Source organism: Scophthalmus maximus, chromosome 6 (assembly GCF_022379125.1).
Source record: "Scophthalmus maximus strain ysfricsl-2021 chromosome 6, ASM2237912v1, whole genome shotgun sequence".
Classification (NCBI taxonomy): Eukaryota; Metazoa; Chordata; class Actinopteri; order Pleuronectiformes; family Scophthalmidae; genus Scophthalmus; species Scophthalmus maximus.
The window spans coordinates 497,920-520,000 of record NC_061520.1 but is presented as its reverse complement, the minus strand read 5'-3'; the positions used below and the strand labels follow the sequence as shown (position 1 = coordinate 520,000).

Here is a 22,081-nt window from a genome sequence, read left to right as displayed (position 1 = left end):
AGTCTTTTACTGGATATCTGTTACTGTAGTCTGTTACTGTAGTCTATTACTGTAGTCTGTTACTGGATGTCTGTTACTGGATGTCTGTTACTGTAGTCTGTTACTGGATGTCTGTTACTGTAGTCTATTACTGTAGTCTGTTACTGGATGTCTATTACTGTAGTCTGTTACTGGATGTCTCTTACTGGATGTCTGTTACTGGATGTCTGTTACTGTAGTCTGTTAACTGGATGTCTGTTACTGTAGTCTGTTACTGGATATCTGTTACTGTAGTCTGTTACTGGATGTCTGATACTGGATGTCTATTACTGTAGTCTGTTACTGGATGTCTGTTACTGTAGTCTGTTACTGTAGTCTATTACTGGATGTCTGTTACTGTAGTCTGTTACTGGATGTCTATTACTGTAGTCTGTTACTGGATGTCTGTTATTGTAGTCTGTTACTGGATGTCTATTACTGTAGTCTGTTACTGGATGTCTGTTACTGTAGTCTATTACTGGATGTCTGTTACTGTAGTCTGTTACTGGATATCTGTTACTGTAGTCTGTTACTGGATGTCTGTTACTGGATGTCTGTTACTGTCACACGTGTTGAACCAGCGTGTTTCCTGCGGTGGCATGTTAACGGTGTTGCACGATGAGACGATCAGCGGAGGTGAAGAGCACGTTCACCTCTGCACTCGGCTTCTGGTCTGTTGGTTCCCACCGAGAACCAACAGACCAGAAGTGAGGAGAGGCTGCGGCTTGAAGCATGAAATCCCTTTTACCAGGTCGTCTGTCACTCAGCAGCTCAGCACCTGACGCTGACATCGTACACGGACAGTGGAGCCATCGCTTCTTCTTCACGACCACTCCTCCGTTACTACGACAGACTGATGCAGTTAATACACAAAGTGCTCTTATCCTGCTGCATTATGTCTTAATTGGCTTATTACTTCTTTCCTTGAATGCGACACTGTGTCATGCTGGGTTCTCTGTCAGCACTGAGAACTCACCGGGTCACAGAACCTTCTGTTGTAGAGGAAAGTATATTACAAACGACGATGAAATAAAGTCCTAGATATTAAAATAACTTGATTTTAAATACGAAAATTAAAAGTGCAGACTCAGGAACATCCAGTCAAATCTGGATTATTATTATTATTATTGCGTGAAGAAATGATTTTCCCAGTGAGACAGTGTCGTCCGGAGCCTCTGCCCCGTCTCCACGGGCTCTTTGTGAAATCGCAGCATTAGGCTCATTAACGTGAATAAGAAGGAAAGTGACAAAGCTCTGATCGTCTCCTTTGTCGCTGCTCGTCTCCGTCTTTCACTGACGGACTGAATGGGAACTAATCTCATAAGATGTTATTTGACAGAGATGCTGCTTCCATACTTTTCAGACTGATGGATTCAGATCACAAAGAAATCTAAAGTAAAATGTGAGTTCACTTTTGTTGAGCCTCGTTATCGTGCGCCTGTAAGACGCCGCGTGAGGGACAGTTTCATTACTCGCCCCGATCTTTGCGTGACATTAAACTTCTGATACCTTTGTGTGCGCAGACGAGAGAATCTTCAGAGCAGACGTGCGTTTCATATTCCATCTCTCACTGTAACTGGCTTGAAAAGATATGATTAAAAGAACTGACTTCCTGCAGCAGGATCCAGGTCGGATCCCTCGCAGTCGGCCTGCAGTGTGTTAGCCGAATGCAGCTGCAGCCTATAAATAGTCCCGTCCCAGACAGAGGAGGGAGGAGGGCTCGGTTAACCCCCGAGACCCCGTCCTGATCTGAGCCTGCATCATTCCAGCCGGCTCCGCCTGGAGGTCGTCTTGGCATCGTCTTGGCACACGACCCCGTTCTGAGCATCTTCACACTCGGCCCATTGTGAACCTGTCGCGCACTTTTCTGTCTGCCTGCTGGCCGGTCCTGCGGCCAATATCCATTATCTGCCACGGTGCAGACGAGGGAGGGCGGCGACTCTCCGACACCCACGCCTGTCGTGTCTCCAGATGGCCGAGGGCCGGAGAGGCTTTGTGCCTCTGTGTTGGTCTTCGTCGCAGGGCCCAGGTTCAACGAGGCAGTCGGAGCGGAGCTTTGCTTCCCCAGCGGTGCTGTGAATACGCTTTGATTGCAGCGGAGAGTATTCATCTCACTCGCACTCGCTCCCTCTTGCACGGCCATTTTGGCCCAGTTTGTTTTTTCTTTTTCCTCCCACACTCTCTCCATTGTCACCGTTCTGGTCCCTCTGTAGTGAGTCAGTCATTCACTCCCCAACGGGTCCGTGGGGACAGAATCCCTCAGATTTATTACACCGGGGTTTTACAGGTCGGTCTTGATTAAGAGAGGATAGATAAAGAGCGAGAGCCACAGAGATCACCTGTCTGAGGCAGAAGTCACCAGCTTCTTCAGGCGGTGCTTCAACATGTCTCCACCTCACCTCAGCACTTCAGGACGATTGTTGCCTGTGAAGCCTTGTAGCTCTCAAGTGAACTGAGCTTCCTCTCTCTCTCTCACCCGTTGTTTTGTGAGAAGCCGCCTCGAAGCCTCTGGTTTATAGTCTGACCGACGCCATGTTGTTTTTTAAGGACACGGTGACTACACGTCAATGTTTATATCCAGTCTATGGCTGGAACTGATGATTAATGAATGAATTTATCCTTTTGAAGAAATAATCCATAAGCACTGGAGTGTCTTTTTAAAATTCTCCTTCATCGCTGTGGTGTTTTGTCCACTCCAGTGACGCCGACGTCTTCTTCTCCTGGACTGGGGTGGTAATGTTTGAGTTTCTCAGCTTGTTGCTGCTCGGACGACGTTGGTCTATTTCCGTCCTCGTAGTTTCACTTGCAACCAACACAAGTAAAGAACCAGGGAAGTGCTGCAGAGCTATAATGTCATCGATTGAGCTTTTCAGAGAAACCTCATGCGGGTGTCACCGGTGATATAAAAGCTTTCAGACGGAAGGTCACAGCGTTTAGTCAGCGACACATCGAGTGGGTTCCTGGACGTCTCGTCTTTGACCCGACCAACAACCACAACAACCTGTAGCTCCAACAGGGTGACGCAGCTACAGAGGAATCGTCTCCTGCTGCACTTTGATAAAGGTTCATCAGAGAATTGCTTTGTGCTTCAGTTATTTGCGTTAGTTGTGTTTTGTTGTCGACAATGTGTGAGCATGTTGATGAGGCGCTGACAGGGGACGTACAGTTGGTTAATAACAAGCTGAAGTTGGTCAAGTTGTCCAGGAGCTGATCCAATGTTCACGCAGAAAACTCCACATGTGATCTCGTGGGTCGTGGTCACTTTGACTTTGTCGAGCGATAGTAGATCTTTTCCCATCACAGCTCAGATCGGTTGATATCAGTACAACAGCAGTAGATGATGGATGGACTGTGAAGCAAGTACCTGGAAATGAAGCGTTCCAATTTCATTGACAGACTAAATGAACTCTGACCTCATATTTTTCTAGTCTGTAGTGAATATCATACATATCATGTATGTCTCAGTGACGTCTCATTATGAACCTCATGAGGTCTCAGATCATTCAAGTTAAACCGTGTACAACTGTATTCACGCGAGGTATTGCTCAGCCACGTCAGACAGAAACGTCTGTGATGTTTTTTGAAAAGGTCCGTTACTGTAACTGCAAAGTCTCGCTGGTTGGAAAACACAATTTCCACACATGGCTTTGCTTTTAGAGGCCGACCTTTTCCACCGGCGTCTCCCCGCGCTGTGACTCAGAGACAAACCGTGAAGTGATATTAGATCAAGGTCTACATGTCCACAACACTGGCAGTTGCTTGACAAGGGAGGAAGAAAACAGTTATTAACCCAGTGGTGACACGGAAAGTCTAAAACCGTTTGTTGGAGTGGAGGACTGCTGTTTCAAAAGAAAACCAACAGTCTTTTGCAAAAGCGCATTGACGTTAAATATTTTAAATCTTTGAAAATATTCCAAAGCCTCCCTCTTATTATTTATAGGTGACAGAGGTAATTTATTTCCACGCTCTTGCTCTTGGTTGTTTGAGTGTTGTCAAGTCCCCGTACGGAACCCGCCTGAAGCAAAGTGCTCTCCTCCAGAGGAAGAGGTTAAAAGAGTTCCCCCACATCCCTCACAGGAACAGTTGTTTACTCGTATAAATCCAGCCCGGCGTTGTCTCCTCGTGAGGTGATGTATACATTTATACATTGGACTGACTGATAATGAATCGCTTTGACGTTGTTTACCTCACTGAGGGGATTGGATCGGATCACAGAGATAGCATCTCCTCTGGCAAATGAAAGCAGAATCCCACCAACAGTTTCCTTCTTCAAAGCAGCATTAGTGGCTCCATTAAATCCTGTCACTGTCTGTGGCTCCTGAGGAGAGAAGGAATCAGCGCCATTCAAATGCTAAGTGACTCCAACACTCCTGTGAATATTAGGAAGGAGAGAAGTGCACCGCCACCGTCGACATCCAGCACAGACGGAGAGAAAAGACCAGGCGGTGGATGTGGTCACCTCCGTGTCAGAGCCTGACAGGACCGGGCCGTAGCTTTTGTGCGTCATGAGCAGTGAGCTGCTCGTGGCTGTAGTGAGTCACGTCATCGACTGTCTTCACTCCATCATCTGAGGAAGCCTCCGTTAACTCTCTGTCTTCTTTGTGCTTCACAGGTCACAGATGGAGGAACCATCAAGCAGAAAATCTTCACCTACGACGCCATGTTTAATACGAACTACTCTCACATGGAGGATTACCGCAGACGTGAAGACCTGGTGTACCAGTCCACCGTCAGGTGAGCCCCAACATCTCTCAACTCTCATTTAAACAATGACTTGTGTGTTAAAACTGCGGCTCAAAGCTCAAGTCACTATCTAACAAACGGCCTCTCGGTGATGGTTGACGCTGTTCATTCCATCTTCTGTTGGTCGGACCGGGCGACGGGGTCACTGCCTCGTGACCTGAGGACAGGAGGCAGTGACAAACTCTAATCAGCAGCTCTGAGGATGAACAGGTCAAAGGTTGTTAAACATCTGTCCCCCCCCCCCCCCCCCCACTGTGGACACATTAGCAGGTCGTAATGCAGGAGATAGAGAGAGGGTACAGTCGCAGGGGGGTCTTCTTCACCCCGGGCCCCGGCTCCTCGTATCCCCCTGCAGCAGACATCCCTCTGCGCCGGCCGAACATCGCACCTACGACTTCATTTAAAACTGTAATGCGTCACACTCTGAATCCTTTTGTAATGATTCTGCTTTCATCTGGGTTTCGTCCTGCTGCGTTGATTCACCTCATGTGCATTCCAGCCGCTTAGTATCTTTTTCTCTCTATCTTTTCCCTCTTTCCTTCTCTTTCCTCATGTGTGATGTTGCTGCCCGGCTGAGGGTAATTTCACTGGACAATCCCACCGTCCCTCTGGGAGAACAGGCCTCATCACAATGGAATGGTGTACACACTAACACACAGACATAGAACCACCGCTGCATACACAAACAGGAACATAACCCTCACACCTGCACCGGACACACACACACACACACACACACACACACACACACACACACACACAGAGAGAGAGAGGGGGGGGGGGGGTACTTCATACTTCATACCTCATACTTCATACTTCATACTTCATACTTCATACCTCATACCTCATACCTCATACCTCATACTTCATACTTCATATCTCATACCTCATACTTCATACCTCATACTTCATACTTCATACTTCATACCTCATACCTCATACCTCATACTTCATACTTCATACTTCATATCTCATACTTCATACCTCATACCTCATACTTCATACTTCATACCTCATACTTCATACTTCATACTTCATACCTCATACTTCATACCTCATACCTCATACTTCATACCTCATACCTCATACCTCATACCTCATACTTCATATCTCATACTTCATACCTCATACCTCATACTTCATACCTCATACTTCATACTTCATACTTCATACTTCATACCTCATACTTCATACCTCATACCTCATACTTCATACTTCATACCTCATACCTCATACTTCATACTTCATACCTCATACCTCATACCTCATACTTCATACTTCATACCTCATACTTCATACTTCATACTTCATACCTCATACCTCATACTTCATACCTCATACTTCATACCTCATACTTCATACTTCATACCTCATACCTCATACTTCATAATTCATACCTCATACTTCATACCTCATACCTCATACCTCATACTTCATACTTCATACCTCATACCTCATACTTCATACCTCATACCTCATACCTCATACTTCATACCTCATTCTTCATACCTCATACCTCATACCTCATACTTCATACCTCATACTTCATACATCATACTTCATACTTCATACCTCATACCTCATACTTCATACCTCATACCTCATACCTCATACTTCATACCTCATACCTCATACTTCATACCTCATACTTCATACTTCATACTTCATACCTCATACCTCATACTTCATACTTCATACCTCATACCTCATACTTCATACTTCATACCTCATACTTCATACTTCATACCTCATACCTCATACTTCATACTTCATACCTCATACTTCATACCTCATACCTCATACCTCATACTTCATACTTCATACCTCATACCTCATACTTCATACATCATACTTCATACCTCATACTTCATACATCATACTTCATACTTCATACCTCATACCTCATACCTCATACCTCATACTTCATACCTCATACCTCATACTTCATACCTCATACTTCATACATCATACTTCATACCTCATACCTCATACTTCATACTTCATACCTCATACTTCATACCTCATACCTCATACTTCATACCTCATACTTCATACCTCATACCTCATACCTCATACTTCATACCTCATACTTCATACTTCATACCTCATACCTCATACTTCATACCTCATACTTCATACTTCATACCTCATACCTCATACTTCATACTTCATACCTCATACCTCATACCTCATACTTCATACCTCATACCTCATACCTCATACTTCATACTTCATACCTCATTCCTCATACTTCATACCTCATACCTCATACTTCATACTTCATACCTCATACATCCCACTTCCCATCTGACTGGTCACAGTCTCGTCGTCGTGGTGTAACAGAGAAGCTCGACACAACCAAGAAACGCAGAGAGCTGAATTCGTGACTCACTATAATCTCCTCTTTGCACCTGAGAATGTTAAATCTTTCACACAAAGCCGGAGCAGTCTGACAAATCCATTTGTACAAGCGGAATGAACGCCTCAATATTCTCTATCTTTTATAAACTCGTAGGATTTAATAGAGAAATCTATTTCTAGCTTTCATTCTTTTGAAGAATATGTTTTTTTTTCTTCACAGCAATATTGATTATTGTTCTGTGATAGAAGTAACATTAGTAGACTTTTCTACGTGCAATCTTTCAATTATTAGACAGTTTGAGAAGTGACATTGATATTGACTCTGGTTTCATCTGGCTCTGACAGTTATTAGTCATTATATTTAATGGAAGCAGCTGTTACTTTCTCTGTATTCAAGAGTCAGTGAATGACAGAGCTCACATGTGGCTGATGACACTTGAAATTTGAAGGAGCTCCAGTAATTCAAGCTCACATCCCGAGAGCGAGAAGAGTCTTTCTTTGTTTCCCTCAAAATCCGTACGTTTGTCACAAAAGATGAAAGATGAAAAGTTCCACAAGTATAAGACGTCGTTTTAAACATTTGGTTTTGTCTTCTTAGTTTTTCTCCTTCGCCTCTGACTCAAATAAAATCAAGTGTAATCTACTCTCCCGACGAGCCTCTCGCCGTGTGAAGACTGACTTGTGTTTCCGTCCGTGTGGAAGCGGAGACACGTTGTCATGATGCAGCAGAATTTCTTTTGGGAGGAGTTGTGGTGGATTTCAGGGAATCAAATACTTCTGATGTTGACGGCGGTCGGCTCCACGACTCCTGACAGCTTTGCTTTCTTTGAACCATTTCCATCTGTCTAACATTTATGTGGATGATTTAGGAACTTATTATACTTATTATAATTTATTATGTTAAACACTGTAAATGAGGAATTATTAACTATTTGCGATCCGTCACCTTCTGGAGCAAATGCAAGATTGTTCCTGACAAAATACCAGTCACAAATGAATTGGGTTGTATGTGCCAATGGTATCATATATTCTATGATGCCTATATATATATATATATATATATATATATATATATATATATATATATATATATATATATATATTACTTAAAGGTCCCACATTGTCCCTTTCTGGTGTTTTATTTGAAGTTTTGATCCCAAAGAAGTTATATTTGTTTTATTTCAATGTGGTTTTCTATCTTTTGAAGGAGCTCTGCAAAGAAACAGGTCAACGTTGGCCTGTCTAATTAATGTTATGAGCCTCTCTTCTGATTGGCCGACTGTTTTCTGAGTGACGCACGACCAGGCCAACCAGTTCCTCTGTTCACCGTGCGGCATCCGCTGAGGTTTCCTCCCTGAGAGTTAAAGAGTAAATAAACCTTTGAATTGTGTTCTAATAAAATAAAATGATGCCAAATGACTTTTTATAATATTTTAGAAACAAAGGATTATCTCACCATGTTTATTTTTGAGCATGAGTCCTGAATATTCTAACAGATTGAGCTGCTTTAATGGTTATTGTGCGGTTCGGTCTCTCGCTAACCCCTCGTCTCCCTCGTCTCCCTCGTCTCCCTCTTCTCTCGCTGAGCTCCTTCCTGTGGGTTTGATCCATGAATGCAGAGCTTAGGAAGGCAAACAACAGAAGCGGCGCTCTGTGGATCAAGACAGAGACGAGCCACATCAGCACAAAGTCAATCACACCTCCCTCGACACGCACAGAATCACCGGTCTTCTTCATCGCCGGCGCTCACGCTCCTCGTTCCTTCAGGAAACTTGGCTGATTACACGTATCTCTGAATCCGTCCTCCAGGCAACTTGTCTGTGTCTCCATCAAGAGCACGCAGACGTCCAGTCGCCCACAACGCTTCAGGCCAGAAAGAATATCTGACCATGTGCTAGTTAATGTGATGCAGACATTGAGCGGACGAGCCATCAGACGCTGCTCTGTCTCCGCCGCTCCTTCTCGCTCTGCATCTCTGCGGATGCATTGGTAGGCAGGAGGAGTTGTGGAGGGAGGACGGCGTAACAGGAAGGAGCTTTCAGATGAGACTCCTGGGGGACAATCGATCTCTCTCTGCCGTGTGCTGTTTCTGTTGCTCCTGCGTTGGGGCCCATTGCTATCGATCTCCACCGTGTGTGTGTGTGTTACAGTGTGTGTGTGTGTGTGTGTTACAGAGTGTGTGTGTGTATGTGTGTGTGTGTGTGTGTTACAGTGTGTGTGTGTGTGTGTGTGTGTGTTACAGTGTGTGTGTGTGTGTGTGTGTGTGTTACAGTGTGTGTGTGTGTGTGTGTGTGTGTGTGTGTATGTGTGTGTATGTGTGTGTGTGTATGTGTGTGTGTGTGTGTGTTACAGTGTGTGTGTGTGTGTGTGTGTGTTACAGTGTGTGTGTGTGTGTGTGTGTGTGTTACAGTGTGTGTGTGTGTGTGTGTGTGTTACAGTGTGTGTGTGTGTGTGTGTGTGTGTGTGTTACAGTGTGTGTGTGTGTGTGTGTGTGTGTGTGTGTGTTACAGTGTGTGTGTGTGTGTGTGTGTGTGTGTGTGTGTGTGTGTGTGTGTATGTGTGTGTGTGTGTGTGTGTGTGTGTGTGTGTTAGTTACAGTGTGTTCCAAAATATCTATTTATTCAGTTACATATTCACTCGATTGCTTATTCTTAGTTTGGGCTAATGTCCATTGTTGTTTGCAAAGCTGGAATCATTGGACAATGTTTTTTTGTATCTTTTTTTGTTGTTTTTTTTCCATATTTTTACCTCAAATTGTGTCAGTGCTAATCAGCATTTTAAAACTCTTAGTAATCAATTACTAAATTAATCGCCAACTAGTTGTACAAGTAGTTTTATGAAAAAAAAACTGGTTTCTTTGCTCCTCTGTGACAGTAACTGAAGATCTTTGTGTGGGAACAAAACAAAACATCATGTTGGAGTTTTGAGAAACACGATCGACATTTTTCCTCATTTGAACCAAACGACTGATCGATTAATCGATAAAATATTCAACAGATTAATCGATAATGAATATAATCGTGAGTTGCAGCTCTATATAGATTCATCATTTAAAAACAGAGCAGAATCGGACGACAGGCAAACGTTGCATCATGAAAACAGCGACAACATGATGTGAGGACGACGAGAACTTTACTTTTACACAGCGTTACTTTACTCAAGAAAACTGAGAGAACAAGCAGCACTCATGACTTATTAATCCTATTTTTTTTCCTAAACAGTTTGTCATTGTGACTTTTCCTCTCCACTGAATGTGGATCCCTGTCGGCAGCAGGTGGTCGTGACAGTCGCTCGCCAAGAGCTTCGTTCACTGTGGCTTTTAAAAGACGAGAGGTTGTAATCCGCCTTCTCAGCAGAGCTATGATCAGGGAGGGAAAGAATGTACTTATAAAAATCTGCTTTTACTATGATTTTTTTATTTTTACAATGACCCATTACTAACGAACGAGGGAAAAGGAGAGTCGGAGTCACGTGTCCTCGTCAAAGGCCTGACTTGAAAGTGTTGAAAGATTCATCCCACCAGTCGCGATATTCAACAGAAGCCTCGATGTTCGGTGTTAAACCTTCTCCTCTTCTGCTCTGATAATTCTGACGGACACGTCGAACCGCTGCCGACTTCAGGAGCAGGCCTCTGCTCAGAAACGCTGTGGTCGGTGGATTTCTTTGAGGCCTCTCCCTTCTTCTTCTTGTGGCATCATCTTCTCCGCGGGTTCTTTTCTTTGCTCTTGTTTGAATCTGTGAATGCGGCGGTCGGGATCCTGGACCAGGACTCGGCTTTGTCTGTAGACACAAAGCAAACGGGCCACATCAGCGTTTTACTGTCACGACGCAGCAGCTGAGACCAAACAGGTTTCCTCCCTCACGTGTCAGAGACCGGATGAAGCGCTGGTGGACGTCGACTCACTCGGTGTCTCAGAGGGTTTTCATATAAACTCAGTTCTGACAAACATTTGTTTGTGACCTGTTCACAGACCTGTTCACAGACCTGTTCACAGACTTGTTCACAGACTTGTTCACAGACTTGTTCACAGACCTGTTCACAGACTTGTTCACAGACTTGTTCACAGACTTGTTCACAGACTTGTTCAGACCTGTTCACAGACTTGTTCACAGACTTGTTCAGACTTGTTCACAGACTTGTTCACAGACTTGTTCACAGACTTGTTCACAGACTTGTTCACAGACTTGTTCACAGACCTGTTCACAGACTTGTTCACAGACTTGTTCACAGACCTGTTCACAGACCTATTCACAGACTTGTTCAGACTTGTTCACAGACTTGTTCACAGACTTGTTCACAGACTTGTTCAGACTTGTTCACAGACCTGTTCACAGACTTGTTCAGACTTGTTCACAGACCTGTTCACAGACTTGTTCACAGACTTGTTCACAGACCTGTTCACAGACTTGTTCACAGACTTGTTCACAGACCTGTTCACAGACTTGTTCACAGACCTGTTCACAGACTTGTTCACAGACCTGTTCACAGACCTGTTCACAGACCTGTTCACAGACTTGTTCACAGACTTGTTCACAGACTTGTTCACAGACTTGTTCACAGACTTGTTCACAGACTTGTTCAGACTTGTTCACAGACTTGTTCACAGACTTGTTCAGACTTGTTCACAGACTTGTTCACAGACTTGTTCACAGACCTGTTCACAGACTTGTTCACAGACCTGTTCACAGACTTGTTCACAGACCTGTTCACAGACCTGTTCACAGACTTGTTCACAGACTTGTTCAGACTTGTTCACAGACTTGTTCACAGACCTGTTCACAGACCTGTTCACAGACTTGTTCACAGACTTGTTCAGACTTGTTCAGACTTGTTCACAGACTTGTTCACAGACCTGTTCACAGACCTGTTCACAGACTTGTTCACAGACTTGTTCAGACTTGTTCAGACTTGTTCAGACTTGTTCACAGACCTGTTCACAGACTTGTTCACAGACTTGTTCACAGACTTGTTCAGACTTGTTCACAGACCTGTTCACAGACTTGTTCACAGACTTGTTCAGACCTGTTCACAGACCTGTTCACAGACCTGTTCACAGACTTGTTCACAGACTTGTTCACAGACCTGTTCACAGACTTGTTCACAGACCTGTTCACAGACTTGTTCACAGACCTGTTCACAGACTTGTTCACAGACCTGTTCACAGACTTGTTCACAGACTTGTTCACAGACTTGTTCACAGACCTGTTCACAGACTTGTTCACAGACTTGTTCACAGACCTGTTCACAGACTTGTTCACAGACTTGTTCACAGACCTGTTCACAGACTTGTTCACAGACCTGTTCACAGACCTGTTCACAGACTTGTTCACAGACTTGTTCAGACCTGTTCACAGACCTGTTCACAGACCTGTTCACAGACCTGTTCACAGACTTGTTCACAGACCTGTTCACAGACTTGTTCACAGACCTGTTCACAGACTTGTTCAGACTTGTTCACAGACCTGTTCACAGACTTGTTCACAGACTTGTTCACAGACTTGTTCACAGACTTGTTCAGACCTGTTCACAGACCTGTTCACAGACTTGTTCACAGACCTGTTCACAGACCTGTTCACAGACTTGTTCACAGACTTGTTCACAGACTTGTTCAGACCTGTTCACAGACCTGTTCACAGACCTGTTCACAGACTTGTTCACAGACCTGTTCACAGACTTGTTCAGACTTGTTCAGACTTGTTCACAGACTTGTTCACAGACTTGTTCACAGACTTGTTCACAGACCTGTTCACAGACTTGTTCAGACTTGTTCACAGACTTGTTCAGACTTGTTCACAGACCTGTTCACAGACTTGTTCACAGACTTGTTCAGACTTGTTCACAGACTTGTTCACAGACTTGTTCAGACTTGTTCAGACCTGTTCACAGACTTGTTCACAGACTTGTTCACAGACTTGTTCACAGACCTGTTCACAGACTTGTTCACAGACTTGTTCACAAGACACAAGTAGTCACTCAGTTGCTCGAGTTGAAATATTTGAAATAGAGCGAGTGTCGTTAGTGTGACACAACACAAGAACCTCAGCAGACTTCCTGATCCGATGTTTTCTCTGTGTCAACAGTCTTATAATCTAGAGATGCGAATGAACTCACAGAGTAACTCTTGTGTTCCACAGGCTCCCGGAGGTTCGGATCTCAGACAACGGGCCGTACGAATGCCACGTGGGCATCTACGACCGGGCGACGCGGGAGAAGGTCGTCCTGGCTTCAGGGAATGTTTTCCTTACTGTTATGTGTGAGTATTCAGCCACTGCACTTTATCTGTATTTCAAAATACTGTAATTCAGTGTTCAAAGTATTTCTGGTGGAAAGTGGAAGCTGGCGTGGGACATGGAGCTCATGAAGAGGGACTGTTCACAGTCAGTGTGATGGAGACGATGAAGAGGAGGAGGCGGTGCCTGCAGGAGGCGGTGCCTGCAGGAGGCGGTGCCGGCAGGAGGCGGTGCCGGCAGGAGGCGGTGCCTGCAGGAGGCGGTGCCTGCAGGAGGCGGTGCCTGCAGGAGGCGGTGCCTGCAGGCGCCAGCCGAAGCCTCTCGACCACAATGGAAAGGTTTTCTGAGCGGCGCTGGAGGGAGGAGGTTTTAAAACTGACTCCACGCATTGGATCTGCTGTTTTCACATATGAAGGGGAAAAAACATTATGTATAATAATGTAATTGTGTTAAAAAGAATCAACTAGCTTCTCTGTTGAGCACCTGGAGTCTCGATGATGCTCGTATCTACAGTGAGCAGGTGGAGGTTTACGGCCTCGTGAGCTCTGTGATGATCCGCCTGTGAAGCAGTGAAGACTGGAGCATCACTGCGTTCGGATGAAAGAGAACTAATGTTGAGTTACTGCGTCGACACGCCGGTGAGCAGCAGCCTGGTTTGATCTGAGATCACGTGAATCTCAGAACATCCGTCAGCGCTGTCGGCTGCGTGTCGAGGTCCAGTGTGAGAACATTTGAGGAATGACTCGTCACTGGGATGGATGTCGGCTCACGGAGGAAAACAACGGCTCTTCAGGCGACGAGCGGATTAATCTCCGTCGCCCGATGAATACGGAGATATGTTACACAGGTGATTTTTCAGGTTGATACAGTATTTGTTGTTGTTGTTGTTGTTGTTATTTATGTTCGCTTCCTCCACGGGATCGTTTATTTTAATGACATCAACAGTTAATGAACACATTAATATATATTTTTCACCCTCTGTGGACAGATAGGCCTCGGGCTGCGGAGCAACTGATGTGAATCTGGAACAAGGTTGTTATGAGGCTGGTACGGATCAGTGGGTTACACCGCTGACTTTGGTACAGAATCTCGTTGGTTCGACCCCCCCTTCCCCCAGGGGCGTGGCTAGACGCTTCCTGCCTTCCTCTAATACGACTGGAACCAGTCAATGTAACTAGGCTAAATGAATGTAATGTAAAAAATAGTCGTACATTATATTGAACATTGTATTGATTGAACAGTGATTCATTTTAATTTAATTCAAACCTTTTGGCCTCTTTTGCGTCTTCTGATACGATTCCACATCGTTACGTTGAGTCGCCGGCGAGCGTCGTCCGCCTGCAGCCTCTCGCGGAGTCTGTTCTGTAATTATCGTATTTAGGTTCCGGCAGCGGAGACATGTGCTTCTCCATATGGCTGATTAGCAATAATGACATTAGTTGAACGCCAGCGAGAGATACCGTGTGACAAGTGTGTCAGTTATCACATGTGGTGCCTGTTAGCGCTGCCGCTGGTTTGTCTTTTGCATTGAGACATTTCCTTTTCTCCTCTGAGCCCTCGACCCTTGATTTGTTCTTTTTGTCGACGAAGCTCTCGGATCGAGCGATGCTCTCGCTGACGTCAGCGGCCGGCGGATCACTGGTTAACTGTTTCCTGCTCCGGCGCTGGTCGGGAAGAGGTGAGCGATGTAGTCGCGGGATAGTCGGACTCAGCTGGGCCTTAAATCACCGCCACACAAAGGAGGAAGACGAATGGCCTCTGGCATCGCGGCTAATTGCCGTCTAAACTGAAACAGAATTATTCATAACCTATTAGTGTGTCAAGTTCAGTGGGAAGTAAAGAAAAAAGTAGAGAGGGGAAAGAAATAAAAATGAGAGGAAAAGTTAATTAATAGGAAGCAGTACACGGAGAGTATTTTAATTTTTTAAAGGGCTTCATAAATAAGAATTACCATTTTAATGAATCCCCTGCCAAGAAATTCAATCATCCAGTTTAAAAGGCTAAACCCTGAACTCCCGGTTCCCGTGCTACTGTCCTTCACTCGGCAAAGTTTGAAAAGTCGTTGCTTGATGAAGAATCTCACATGTTGACTTTACGAAGAATCTCCCACAGAAACGACGTCATCTTCGCCTCACGACGACCGGTTCAGCTCGAGCCGGTCGTCAGTAATGAATTCAATAAATCACAGTTAATTACTGAGTCCTGCAGCTACAGGAAAGATGCCGTGTGCAATGTTTTTTAACATTTACAAGCAATATTAAAATAATTGGGGAGTCATAGTTTTTTTCTTTCTTTAGTTTATTTTTAATGTATATCCCCTGGACAATATCACCAACAAGCTTTTATCCTCATAATGAGGAACATGAATAAGATGAAGTACCAGGAAATACTCGTAACTAGGGCAATTTATTATGTACTGTGTTTTGTTTTTTTACCCCTTAACCTGCGTGAGCCTCTGTGGTGCCGGTGCCTGTACATGCACATATCAGGACGTACCTGCGTGATCTCTTATGAGGAGACGCTCAGTCGTTCTCCATCTGAACTGAAAGGTTGTGGAACGACAGAAGTTCAGAGGGAGAAGATGCAGAAATAAACAGATGGACAGAATCTTTATGAGGCAGTGGAATCTACTGTCATGACGATACTCTGAGCTGAAACTGACAGTGTGATGGAGTTTGGCCTTTTGACCTCCTCCTCCAGGTGGAGGTTTGATTGAAGGCGAATCACCCGAAGAACATAAGAGGACAAAACTTTCGCTCTTTCATTTCTCGTGTTTCCATCAAAATGCATCAGAAACTGTGAACAGGACATATTCATACAGTAGCAACCATGACGACGGGTCTGCCACCAAGGTCGGAGATGAGACTGGAATATTTCACTTTGGTTAAATGTGAGAATATATATAAAAATGATAAAGAACTTGTTGTTAATATTCAATGATACACTGCACACGCAACTTCATGGTCACATTCATACTAATGTATTTTTTACATGCAAACGCTGATGTTTGGTCGAGAACAAACAGTTCTTACAACTAACTACGATGCAAACAATGTTTCTGAAAAATAATAAGACAATGACTGAGAACTATTTCCACAGCATATGAACAGTAAAACTTTCCTGAACCCCATTGTCCTTTGAATTTAGGAATAGTTTTGATCTGATGTAAGTCACTGCTACTGTACACCTACAGCGCATGTGAACAGTTAAGTATGAAAGATATGTGATGTCATTCCAGTACATATACATTCAGGATATGGTAATTCCAGCACGTCTGGCGACAGACTTCTGACCCATCAGCGATCAAACAGAAGAGATATTTCACTCTGCAGACAAGTGACATCTCCATCCCTGTAAAGTGAAGGTCATAATTTCAGGCTTTGGTGGGTAAAAGAAAATCAATAGCTCTTTTCCCAGGGTCATTATTTGTTATTACACAAACCCATTCCTATATGCGACATTCCAAAGATGGCAAGGAAAAGGTTATTTGTCTCTGCAGAACAGAGCCCGACCTTGGGCAGCCTGCTCTTGTTTGACCTGTAGGATTTTTAACGGCAGACGTCGGGGGGGTCGGCCTCCCGGTCTGGACTGGCAGCTGGACGGGATGTTGTGCACTCGGCAGCGGCGGGCCGACACACGAGTGTCCGACTCGTGGCAGCGAGGGCGCTCGCTACGTGCCAAGGCTGCGGCCTCATGAGTAAATCTATTTTCAGACCCATTTCCCACAGCAAACAGAGAGCAAGCGTCTGATTGTTGTTGTCCGCTCGCTCGTGTTCTGGCCACTGAAAGACTCCGGGGGGAAATAATGTGACCAGAGATTTAGGTCATCAGCAGAGACCTGGAGCCACTGTACGCAGGCAGGTCGCGTACAACGTGGGTGGCACAAACACTGGTTGATCCGTCCAACACAACCGAGGCTGTTGTGTCGTTGTCCCTGTCAAACGACTGCTGGGCGAGAAGGAACAACTGAGCAGCTTTGTGTTTGAACACCATGTCACGTAGTGGCAGAAATCCTTTCTTCTAACCTTTTGCAAAGCAAGAGGTTGTAATTTAAAGGATACCCTTCACGAGGCGGCGAGGCCGGTATTTATAACCCCTGGAAACGGGAGATGAGCGCTAAGGTGTAGAGGGACTAATTACCTTCTCATCCCATAAACCCGGATTCGCTTCAATAATGGATGCCAAACTTTAATTAAGCGCTGTGTATATTTAGGTGCTCGTTTATAAATGAGTTGGATTAATGGCGTGCTGGCCAGGCAGGCCCACAGACCGCGGGGCGCGCAGACGCAGCAGTTTGGTGAACTCCTCGGAAGAGTTTGGAGACGGTGTGTGGAGAGGCTTGTTCGGGAGGCGGAGTTTGATGGATGGCCTGCGAGCGGCTGTTCCCTCCGCGCCCCGCAGTCGTTGGGGAAGTGGAGAGAACATCGAGTGACTCGTCGTTCTCGGCTCTGAGACAAGATGCCAATTTCATCAGCCTCCTCGGGTTGTGTTCTCAAGTGTTTGCCATGTCGTCTTCGAGCGAGCATCGGGTCACCGGGGGATTGTTCGAGAGTCCTCCATGTGATTCTCCATTACAGTCTCATTTCTTCTCTGTGTCACCTTCGCACTCATCACACTTAATGTCCTGCGGTGTCATCAGCATCACAACCCGCTCGGTTGATTTGGTGCAAAGATGTTTTCATGCAGAGGGAACAACCTTCTGTTTCCTGTTGTGACAGGAGAGTTCATCAACTGTCCACAGAACCAACCTCTGGTCTCCGTACAGTCCAGGTCCAAAGTGACTGAACATTCTCCTTCGTACACGTCATTGAGTCTTAACCCCTGGACGTTGTACAGAGAGAACGTTTTGATGAAACAGAAGAGACTGTCAACTATTTGCACCTTGTTCTAGTCTTTGGTTGCAGAAGCCCTGGAAGCTCCGTCCATCTCTCTGCTGGTCGGTTCTCTCCTCCATCGCCCTGCAATCAACTCTTTCATGTCAACTTTTGCAGCAGCGGATTTCATCTTTCTCCGAGTGTTTTCAGAGGCGAGTGTCAGAGCGGTGCACTTTCTCCTTTGTGCTGCTTTGGTTTCTGACACCGAGTAACACGTTTCTCTCTTAAATCCCTCAGCGTCTGACTCATTCCATCATTTCTTTCATACATTCAATGCTCCGAGAACCACAGGTGTGAAAGACCCACCAGCAGCTTTTTACTGTTCAGTTACAGCATTTGAGTTTCTTCTTCTCTTTCATTCCGCCACCTGTAAACACAAAGAGCTCCACTGAGGCTTCTTCTGTCCATAGAAGAAGTTCCCTGACCTCGCTCTGACCTCTCTTAGATTTTGCAAATGCGAGTCTCACAGTTTGCGTCTTTCACTGCTGGTCTTTTTCGGTCTTCGCCCTCGGAGCCTCGTCTGGTTTTCTTGTTGGGCGCCACATCTTTTTAGTATTTAGTATTTCTGATGCATCTTTGTCATTGTGAAAAATAAACTAGAAGCACTCAGCCCCGTTTTATGTTGCTGATTAATTCAGGTCGTTCGAACTCTGAACGTGAAAATGATTCGACACCTCCCCACTGCTTCCATGACCCAACCGCCTCCTTTCAGTCGCGCTGAGCGGGAGCGACTTGTTGGCTCGGAGCTTATTGGAGGAAAAAAAACAGAATGCAATGAATTCAGAGAGCAAATGAATTATTAAATGTCTGTCTTTGAGCTAAGCCCTGGGGTGATCATTGAGGCGAAGATAAACAACCCACGAGCTTCCTCAAGGATTTCTGTACAATGAGTGTGTGTGTGTGTGTGTGTGTGTGTGTCAGTGCAAACACTTTGTCTGTCAACCGTGACAACTGGGCAAGATGCAGGAACAGAACTTTACAGGTGATTATTAGAAATCAAACTGAAGACGCTCCGACCAACGAGAAGCGAGTTCTCGTTGGTCGGAGCGTCAGCGTGTTGACGGGCGTCGTGGCTGCTGTGATCCCGTCGCTCCACCGTCTCTCGTTTTCATCTTACCTCGACAGTATCAGTGTTTTTTTCTTCCTTTTCTGTCTCTGGGATCTTTCCCTAATTTAGCAAAACAGAATTCGGAGCCTTCATCACACAAACAGTCAAAATCTGTCGCTGCCATCTTGCTACAAGTTAGCTGCAATTGGGTTGCAGCAGGAAGTGGAAGTCATATTTGCAGCCATATTGTTTCTCATTTGAAGCCAGTTTTACCCTCCGGCTCATTCGGCGCCTCGTTCAGTTGACATTCTCTAGACACACATCAGCGCCGCAGTCGATCCGAGCCAAGGCTGCAGACCCACATTTCACACTGCAGACAAACAAACAGGAACATGGTGGTTGAATCATGTTCTGTCCGCTCAAAGACTCCGGGGACGGAGACGCTGTTCATCAGCAGAGACCTGGATTCGTTGGTGTGTGCGGCTGTTTCTGCACACTGAGTATTTTGCGTTCACATGCATGGGGCCATGTGGAAGTAAAGAGAAGTCAGGCTGTAGAGGATCTAAACACAGTTTCACATTATTATGTACAGAAAGGTTTTTAGAAGAGGCAGTTTTTCATATCAACATAAAGCATGAGGGAAACTTTTGTTCCGATGGAGATGGGAGGTTTGTTTTCTGCATTCAAGGCGTCGCAGTTGTCCTTTTTTTGGCAGAAATCTGCTGCTGTGTGCCTAAGTACATTATCCTCACTACACCCACTTCGTGGCAGGAGACTCTGCAGGCACATTAAAAGTTTGGCTTCTCAATCTCAGTGTAGGCATGTCCTGAGTGGACCCGCCGCTGCCGGCGCCATATGGCTCCATTGTTAAAGAGCACAAACGAGGGCTGCTGCACTCTGTGCGACACGGAGGCTTGTTTATTGAACCCCATCGGAGACAACATCTCCTGCCTGTCATGAATTAATCATCCAGGACACGTAGTCCCAGTGGTGGTGGAGCGTCAGCGGCGGAGGGAACCGTGCACAGATCATTCTGTTAACGCCCGGTGGAGAACGAGGCCGTCGAAGTCAACGAACCCTTTAAATGATGGTCAAGGTTGTTAGATGCATGAGCTCAAAGTCGTAGAGTTGTCGTCGTCACGGAGACAAGAAGAAACTTTCAGCAACTCAGCCTTTTTTTCAAAGCGCGGCACTAAAAGACAGAAGTATCCGTCTTCAAAAAGATCCAACAGTCTTTAAACCACTTGGAATAACCTTGTGATGTCTTTCATGATGGCGCCCTTCTTTGTTTCCTTGGTTAACGTTCCTTCTTCCTTCATCCTGAGACGTGCACGTCTGATACTGAACCCCCCCCACTCAGGATGTCTTCATCTCTTGCTGCGCTCCGCTCTCCACCGAGGTCCGTCCTTCTGAGCGTGGATGAGTGAGGAGGCGACGGAGGAGAAGCAGCGTCGCTGCCCAGAGACTCGCTGCTGATTGTACCAAAGGATGAGCAAACCTCTTATAGCTCAATATCACCTTGTCTCCTTTCCTACAAAGTGATCCACCTACAAATAGTTTCTGGCTTCACAGGGTAAAGCAAGTTTGACAAAACTTCTGCAACGTTCTTGTCTTTTCCTCTGTGAAGGAACCGAGTCGTTCACTTACGCAGGTTATTGGTGGTGTTTTAACAGATGAGTGTCTCAAAGGTTAAATAAGTCGAAGACGAGGAGGCAGACAGGATCTGAGGAGCAGAGTCTGTCGTATCGTTTCAGCCCTGTGGCGTAAATATATGATTTGATTTTTATTTTTAGCTCGGCTCCGCCGTGACGACAGGATTTTATGTTACTACAGGGAAATACATATGTGAGATCACCTGTCTGTTATTTATGGCCTTTTTTCTCTCTTAACATTTATTTTCTGATGAATTGTCTTTAAGCATTTGAGCCTGCGGTCTGTCCCCCGCGCACCATCCCTCAGAATATTTCATTATGTCGACTGTTCTGATGCATCGTCACCAGAAGGGATCTTTTACGGTATCAACAAAAAAAAAATCATAAAGCAGAAGAGTTTAGTTTCTTTCAGACTTGGTTTGTGGATCCCTTCAGTTCTCAGAGTGGTTGAAGGACGTCGAACACAAAGACTTGTTGACGGATGAAGTTTGAACTTGACTGAATTCTTTATTGTTTACACATGTCTGGCTCCCATCAGTTAGCTGGTGTTCCTTTGTGCTTTATGATAATAGAATGATTGAGTGAAGACTCTCGTGCTGAATGAACGAACAGATCTTTTGTGTTGGTGACGTGTTCGCACGTCTCTCAACAGTTGATGTCGACGTCTGAAAGAGGACTGATGTTTCCTGAGGTGGAGCTCAGAACCTTCACCGCCGGTCTCCGCTCGTTGAGACTTGACACTCATCTGTGCGGCTGCACAAAGGACTGAGACAGGCGATAAATTCACCAGGAAAGAAGAAATACATGTTTAGGAGCCCCTGAAAGCCCCCGTGGGCACGGATCAAATGGATTTCTTCTCTTGTGCCCATTCTCCCCTCAAACCTGAATAGGAAACGAGAGGAGGGGAAGCTGAGGGGGAAATTGAAATGGGAAATTCATATCCTATCGGGAGTCTTATTCCGTCCTGTCAGAGTCCATCAAATTAACGGTTGGAGGAAATATGACAAAGTTGTTTTGAGATTTTTTAGTCCTAAGAATAAAGCGTTAGAAACCAGACCTAAGGAATGAATCACATTAGAACTTTAACATCCTGATGGAACGTTGGCAAGTCTGTGCCAAATAGACCTTCTTCCATTCTTGAAAGAAATGTGTTG

General features: G+C 45.2%; 1 protein-coding gene and 1 long non-coding RNA gene across 6 annotated transcripts in view; one reads left to right on the top strand and one right to left on the bottom strand.

Annotated features, from left to right (window-relative positions):
- The window catches only part of igsf21a (immunoglobin superfamily, member 21a), a 146,680-nt gene that overhangs the window by 76,772 nt on the left and 47,827 nt on the right, over positions 1-22,081 (top strand). For all 5 annotated transcript variants that reach the window (XR_004793642.2, XM_035632541.2, XM_035632542.2 and 2 more), the window contains 2 exons: positions 4,631-4,752; positions 13,258-13,376. Coding sequence is in view for 4 of the 5 variants with exons in the window: in XM_035632541.2 (XP_035488434.1) it covers positions 4,631-4,752; positions 13,258-13,376 (241 nt within the window). In the remaining variant the exon portion in view is untranslated. The remainder of the gene's footprint in view (positions 1-4,630; positions 4,753-13,257; positions 13,377-22,081) is intronic.
- LOC118309909 lies at positions 10,572-13,568 on the bottom strand. The gene is made up of 2 exons (XR_004793643.2): positions 13,235-13,568; positions 10,572-10,902 (listed from the first exon to the last, which is right to left on the bottom strand). It is a non-coding gene; the product is annotated as an uncharacterized LOC118309909 (long non-coding RNA).